The 7,999-nt window shown below is 31.9% G+C and overlaps 1 protein-coding gene across 1 annotated transcript; it reads right to left on the reverse strand.

Annotated features, from left to right (window-relative positions):
• Nucleotides 1-446: 446 nt before the first annotated feature.
• LOC120124858 (sphinganine C4-monooxygenase 1-like) lies at nt 447-3,502 on the reverse strand. Its single transcript, XM_039143429.1, has 2 exons — nt 3,138-3,502; nt 447-1,236 (listed from the first exon to the last, which is right to left on the reverse strand). The coding sequence occupies exons 1-2, from the start codon at nt 3,357-3,359 to the stop codon at nt 682-684; spliced, it is 777 nt and encodes a 258-aa protein (XP_038999360.1). The 5' UTR covers nt 3,360-3,502; the 3' UTR covers nt 447-681.
• Between the last annotated feature and the right edge of the window lie 4,497 nt (nt 3,503-7,999).

Genomic DNA, 7,999 nt, shown 5'->3' on the forward strand with positions numbered 1-7,999 from the left:
CGAAACAAAAGTGACCAAGTATTGACGTTTTTGGATAAGTGACCGTTGGTTTAAAAAAATGAAACAAAAGTGACCAACTCCGCAGTTTACCCAAAATATTTATATGCAAAATTATAGTAAAAAAACAGTATGGATATGGCTGCACGAACCCAAATAATGGTGCATGGCAATTTGTTTCGTATTCTTCCAGTATAAAACTTAGCAGGCTGTGAAAGAGGGAATCCAGGGGAAAAAGAGCTGGACTAGCAACATGTTTATGAAAGTAATATTTTATTTATTTTCATAGACAGAGAGAAAGCTGGTCAGATATAATATTTATATTGAAGATATAATATATATTTTATTGTATTTGTATGTGCTTGAGTTTCAAACTTTAATTTGAAGGAAGGTCAAAGAAATGGAGCTGCTGTGTTTTTGATAAATTAAATATAACGTATGAGGACGAAAAACGAAAACAATAATTTATATAATACTTAAATTACACGACAGAAAAAAAATACAATAGTCCGACGTAAATAGACAAATATCTAAACTAATAAACTAGTGGATGCCATTAGTACTTCTAAAAACGGAAATAGGTGTAAGAACACAAAAATTTGATGAATGATGGATGAATTAAACAAAAAAAGGAAAAGAAAAATACAGGAGGTACTTGTTTGTTCTGCAGCAAACAAATGGATTCTAATCCTCTTTGAACCCTTTAGTTGGCCGAGCTTCTAATCCCCCTTCTGCTCTCTTCTCAAGTGAAAATGGCATATACGTCCCCAAAATTCGATCCCACATGATGAAGAATGGCTGTGAGAAGTTATATTTGCTGCCATAAAGCTGATGGTGGACATCATGATATGCGGCATTGTTTCTAAAGAAGATGTGGAGGGGGTTCCCTGGGAGCATTAGCCCGCAATGGTCATCCACCGTTTTGACGGTAGCGAACGAGAAGAAGAAGATGGAGGTCCGAGGGGACATGCCGGAGAGCATAAATGATAATGCCCCGCCTACTGTATCGAGGAGAAGCCCCTCTAATGGATGATTGTACAAAGCTCCAAATGCATAGGGAACGATAAGACGGTGATGTTGAGAGTGCAGGTGCCGGTACAAGAACTTGTTCTCGTGGAAGTATCTATGCAGAAAGTATTGCCATGTATCCATAACCAACATTGCTGTAAGAAACTGTCTGGCTAGAATAATGAAGGAAGATGGCTGCTGAGGGGAACCCTCGGTCTGACCCCCTGTGACCTGCAGAAAACAATGTTTGATAAAAATGTACAACATCGATATGATTTCACGATTGAAATTTGCTTATATGGCTCATTATGCATGCCAGAAAACTTAAGGGATTTCGGATTTCAATTAACTACAAATCAGAAGTGGAGTAAAAGAAACAAAAGAAACAGGGAACAGCTCCCAGATTAGACAAGATAACAAAGAAACATGTGAAACCAGTGCTAAAATAAAAGAAATTTGATGTGGTTGTGCTTACTGATAAAAGTAGATTAATGCCATTAAACTAAAGAACACAATTCATAACAAGGCTATATTTCCAAATTTACTCTGCCCAGCTCCTATCTAATAAAGCATAAATCCTAAAGACAGTTTATTCAGGGCATATGAAGAAAAGCACATAAAATTACAGTCCGACTTCAGGTGAAATTACAGTTCAGAGCTATGTTTTTTTTTTGATAATAAGGAATGCCTCATTAAAAACCCCCCTTCATATCCGTCAAGCAACAAAGACTTGACGAACATTGGAAGGAGGAAAAGTGTGCCTAAGAAATTTTATTGCATAATACCCAGGTACAAAAAGATCAAAATACCGCCAAGAACCCTTGGCAGTTCTCAACACTGTGCAAAGATTCACTACAATAAAACATAAATAATTACCCTACAAAAAACAACCTCCTTATATGACTCAGCCTGGAACAAACTTAAACAATGACCTAAGCTGTCAAATATTCCCTAGGAACTAAACAATAACAAAAATAAATCCCCTGCACTTAACCAATCCCTAATTTGGCGAATTGATATGTTTCCCAATTAACTGCTCTCTCCACATGCCGCACAATTACACCTTTATCTACCAAGACCCAAGTTCTTTCATATATTTGGAGAATAGCATCCACGTACCTATGCTCAAATATGTGTTGGACACGAGCACTTTAGGTAGATAAGCTAAGAGTCTGATTAGTTATCCAGGGACAATCCTCATATGCTCTATAGCTAAGTATTTCTTTGCTTATAATCTTTGATGTGTCCAAGAGAAATCAAATCGCATGGCTGATTATTTATACCTGAAGATTATTCATCCAACTTTGTATATTTGCAATGGGATGATGCAAACAATTAACTCCAAACTTTTGCAATCATATTTGCAAAGCAATCAAAGGTAAGAATTTGGAACCCCGCAATTGGTCAAATCTTGTCTGCTAACTTACTTTCTAAGAAAAACAAGTGACAGTCAAATTCTTGACATAACTAATGGAGGTAAAAGAAAAAGGCATAATGTCAAAATTAACCTCAAAATTTACTAAAATAGTCATTTTGCTTTCTGTTCATTTTTTTAAAGCATTTTGGCCCCAATGTATCATTTTAGGGCAAATAGTTATCTAACATTTGACTGAATAGTCACTTTAACTCTTATTCTTTATTTCTAGAGCATTTTGACCCTCAAGACCCATATTTTGAAGCATTAACCGTTTGCTAACAAACAATTTCCATCCATAGAGGGTGTCCTCACCCTAACATGAAACCTTGAGCCACAATAACCGTTTTGATAAACGTCGTGGGCTAATTTTAACACTATAGCAAAGAAAAACTAAAGACCCTGTGAATAACCTAACAAAAAACTTCTCCAGGGAAGGTAATTCGATTGAGCTTATACATGCCCCAAAAAATAACCAAATTGCAGTCAAAGAAAAAACAAGAATTTTGAACGAAACCCAGCACCTGCAATCATTCGGTTCTCTAAAATCAAATCAAAACATGAGGCCTGCCATCAAAATTTCAACTATAATTATAAAGGTAGCGTTAGAGAATTTGACATTTTGACACCAAGCAACTGAAATCCAAAAATTCAGATCCATGTTTGAAAAAGTAGCATGATCATAAAAAGTAAGGAATAGAAGTGTTGTTGGGTTTACACTGAACAAAAGGATCGCGGCAGCAGCTTGAAGAAACTGCTGAAAAAGAACGCCTTCAACGACTGTTCGTTTGGAAACCAAATTCTTCTCTTCCTCATCTGTTTTAGGATGCAATCTATACTTCTCAAACGAACCTAAACACATATAAATCCCTGAATAAATCCAATAAACAACAATCGGAACCACAGTTCCCAATAATTCATCGGATACAGCAAAACCCATTTCCTTCTCACTAAACTGATCTCAAACAAAATCACATGAAATAAATCTTTTAAAAGACGCCGTTCAATGTTCCAGTCTTCCGGTCGAAATTTAAAGAAGACTTAACAAACATAAACGTCAAATTTTGGTTTTTAGTTTTTGAAGAATTGGAAAACTGAACAGGGAAAAAGAATAAAAAAAAGCAGCTATTAGTTAGGGTTGGAAAGATCAGAGAAGATTCGAAAATGAAGAAAGAAGTGAGGAAAAAGATGGAAACTTTGGGCTTTAATGAATAGTTTTGGATTTTTTTAAGCCCGTAGTTTTATTGGTTTACTATGGTCCATTGATAATGGCCCATTTATAAGTAGGGATGGACTTGAGACTCGAACCTAACGGGTTCCAACCCGATTGAGTCAGATTTTTTATGTTAAAAAAAGGTTTTAGATGTTGCGTTCGGACCGAGTCGGATTCGGGTTTAGAGTGAAAAATATCCGACCCAACCCAACCCAAAAAAATATAATTTTACATTATATATTTAGGATAATTACAATAATATCTCACTATATATTATATTTTTTTAATTAAATCCTTATTTTTATTGGATAAAAATAATATTTTTAATAAATATATTATTTCGAGTGGAGTCGGGTGGAGGATGTAAAATTTCCGGGTCGGGTCAGGTTAGTAGAGGATGTAAAATTTTTGGGTCGGGTCGGGTTGATCGAAATCCGACCCAAACCCGATTCGTGCTCATCCCTATTTATAAGACTTGTACTATATTATTGGTTAATTTACTAAAAAGCCTCAAATTAATATACTATGCTTAAATAAGTCCTTAATCTGCAATTTTACCCATCAAACCCTTTATTTTTCATTGTTTTATTTTTAATATTTATTATCTATTTTTCATATTTGAGTGAAGAAGAGATTTATATAGGCCGGTGATTATATGTTGTAAAACGAGCATAAGTGGTTACGTAATTAACTAGGATGATACGTAGGGATGGGCATGAGATCCGAGTTCAACGGGTTTCGATCCGAGTTCAACGGGTTCCGATCCGATTAGGTTGGATTTTTTTATTATAAAAAACCGGGTTCAAATCGGATCGGGTCAGGTTTTTTAATGTGATGTACGAGTCGAGTTCAGGCTTAGGGTGAAAATACATAATTCAATCCGAAAAAATATAATTTTAACTTATATATTTAAGAAAATTTATAATAATACCCCTTTATATGTTTTTTTCCAATTAAATCTCTATTTTTATTGAATAAAAATAATATTTTTTTATTATTTTGGGTCGAGTCGGATCGGGTTTGAATTTTATCTCAAAAATTCAGGTCAGATTCGAGTCAGATGAAGGATATAAAATTTTTGGGTCGAGTCAAGTCAGTCTCTAATGATATGACAATTAAAATTAATGGTTAATATCTCATTTTATCTCTCAACTTTATTTAAATTTTTATTTTAATATTTTACTATTTTTTTAATAATAATTTGAAACATTAAAAAGTTTTCAAAAACAGTTTTGAAAATATATAAAAAAAATTATAATTTGTTTAAGAATATAAAAAATAATAATTTGTGATTTTTAATTTTTTTTGAAAAGCATAAAATTATTTGATGTATAAAATCAACAAAAGTATATAATAAATGTTGTAATCACTAATGAGCAATAAGAGGCAGTTTCATTTAATCTTCTTCATAAACACAATATATCATTAAATACCTCATAAAAATAATTATAGTATGAACAATATACACAAAAGTTACTAATTTGTATAAATTTATGAATACATTAGCATTAATAAAAAATATTAGCAACCTTAATCTACATGCAATAATTAATTCATTTTACTGCTAAAGATGAGAACTTTTATATAATAATTAAATTTTTTGATAATCCAAAAATAATAATTTATCAATAAATAAATAAATTTTAGTCAAATTTTGTTTTATGTTGAATTTTATTTTATTTTTTCTATCTTAAATATTATTGTCTTTGTCTTCAATTGTTATAGTGTTTCAACAATATTGATAAGACCACAAAATAATGGAGCTGGCACTAGGAGTGTTCAAAATTCAGTTTTAATCAAATTAATCGACTGAATCGAATTAGTTCGGTTAATTCGGTCGGTCACCGAATTAATTCGGTCGGAGAACGGTTAAGGATTTTTTTGGAATTCGGTTCGAAATCGGTTAATTAACCGAATTAACTGAATTAACCGAATTAACCTTTAAATATAATTATATTAAGAGGCCCAATCCATTTAAAATCCATTTAAAACCCAAATCAATATTAATTAATTAAAATAATATCAAAACTAAATGCAAAATGTTTGAATCAAATTAATTAGATATGATTTATAATTAGATATTATTTAAATTAATTGTAAATTATTTTTTTAATTAAAAAAATATTAAATTCTAAAATTCTAAAAAATTTCGGTTAATTCGAAAATTAACCGAATTAACCGAAATTTATTCGGTTCGGTTAATATTTTCGAAAAAAAGTTTGGTTCGGTTAATGGTTAAAGAAAAAAAAAGTTTGGTTAATTCGAAAATGGTAGTTCGGTCGGTTCGGCCACCGAATTAACCGAATGAACACCCCTAGCTGGCACACATCTTTCACAATATTTTTCCATAAAAGTTTTTTAAAACCACAAAAATACACCGTACAAATAAATAAAGCAAAGAAGAAGAACAATCTCATTTAATTAATGGGTAAAATATAGATGTAGACACTTATTTTTGTCCTGTTAATTTAATATAAATTATAAAAATAATAATGGGTTTAATTCTAATTAGAAAATTCTCTTTGATTTCTTTTGATATCTCATGCAATATCATATCTATGGAATGTATTGATAAGATTGATTTAATTTTCTTTAATAAGGGATTGGGTAAATATGCTTTTAATTTAGGTCGTCGATGTAAATAATATTAGAGTATGCTCAAAGACCAATCATATGATGGTTGTAATAATAATTTTATTTACCCATTTTATTGAATAAAGACATTGCCGCTATTATTTTCATATATGTGTTTAACATAAACTATAAGATAATAAAGTTCATATAATGGCATAATTGTTATTATTAAAAGATCCATAGTCAAGTATTATTATGGGCATGGACAATAATAATACGCTTAAGACTAACATGTTATTGATTGATGACAATGAGTTGTCATTGACATAGGGATGTCAGAATTGATACATGATTATATTGTTAGAGAACAATGTATTGGATCGACCGACCATGAGCATATGTCTTGGATTATTATGTGACAGACATAACATTGCTCATGGTGATGACTATATGTATGATCCTCAGACTTGAGATCAATACTATCCCAACATATATTGTTGTATGTTTTGATGCAGCTAAACAAGCTCCGTAACTGGTTGCTCTATAAAGACTATTATTGAATATATTTCAATATATGCAGTGGGTGTGTATGATTAAGATAGGATTTGTCCTTCCTACATAATAGGAAATATATCACAGGCCACTTGATTGAGTAAGACTAGAAATCCATGGCCATGCTCGAATAAGTTGATATGAGATATCATAAACTATTCGTTAATTAAAGTCTACTCTAGATATCAAGAAACAATAGATGGGCTATACAAGTGTGACTATTCCAAGACTTGTGCCTATTCTAGATATAAAGGACATAAGGATGTAATACATAAAAGAGTAATCACCAAGGTGATATGTCGAATCATATTTTCTTGTAACTTAGGTGACAATGATATATTGCTAGATGTCACTCATTGTATGTAATATTAGAATTGTTCTAATAATTACTGCTAAAGTTTCAAGAACCTACAAGGTCACACCCTAGGATTGAAACGAGCAAAGATGTACAATTTGTTGTACGTTACTAAAATATATGTTTTAATAATCCCGAATATTTAATTTCAATTAATTAATTAAATATAGATTTAATTAATTTGAAATAATAAAATCCCCAATATGATTAGGGTAACTTGGATATAAGAGGATTATTAAATTCCAATTAATTAAATATAGATTTAATTAATTTGAAATAATAAAACCCTAATATGATTAGGGTAACTTGGCTATAAAAGGGCGTGTTAGGTCTAGCAGCCATTTTTTGCAACAAACACACAAACCCTTCAGCTATTTTCTCTCAAAACAATTTTGGGAAAAACAAATACTGCTCTCAATCGGGTGAACTGAGTAGAGGCCGAGACGTAATTTCGTGGAGGCTTTCGATTCGAATCGATCTACACCACCGTAATCACTGTTGTTCTTGCTGTTTTCAAGGAACCCACTGTAAGTATTCGCATATCTTCTTCCCGATTTTGGTTTTTCATACTTGGATCGTTGGTGAGACCGTCGAGTTTTGTTTTCGCTGTGCCATGGGGTGCGCCGACGGTCCCAACAAATAACCTAGACCATTAGATGTAAGGAGACTCAACTATAAATAGTGGTCTTCTTCATCTCTTTAGGACACACAGAAAAAATGTATAGAAAAAGAGAGAAGAAAGAGAGAAGCGAGAGAAAGAGAAAAAGTGAGGAGCCTGTGATTTTTTTTTGTAAAAAGAAGAGTAATAAAAGAAGAATTTTTGTTTGAAGGTTTTTTTTCTTGTGTTCTTATTGTTCCAATCGCTTGACCACCTTTCTTTTAAACG

Source organism: Hibiscus syriacus, unplaced genomic scaffold, assembly GCF_006381635.1.
Source record: "Hibiscus syriacus cultivar Baekdansim isolate YM2019G1 unplaced genomic scaffold, ASM638163v2 tig00110429_pilon, whole genome shotgun sequence".
Taxonomy (NCBI): Eukaryota; Viridiplantae; Streptophyta; class Magnoliopsida; order Malvales; family Malvaceae; genus Hibiscus; species Hibiscus syriacus.

Coding starts and splice junctions, on each gene's coding strand:
- LOC120124858 (XM_039143429.1), bottom strand. CDS start 3,359: ATGGGTTTTGCTGTATCCGATGAATTATTGGGAACTGTGGTTCCGATT. Junction 1,237..3,137: donor CCGCGATCCTTTTGTTCAGT/GTAAACCCAACA, acceptor TGTTTTCTGCAG/GTCACAGGGGGTCAGACCGA.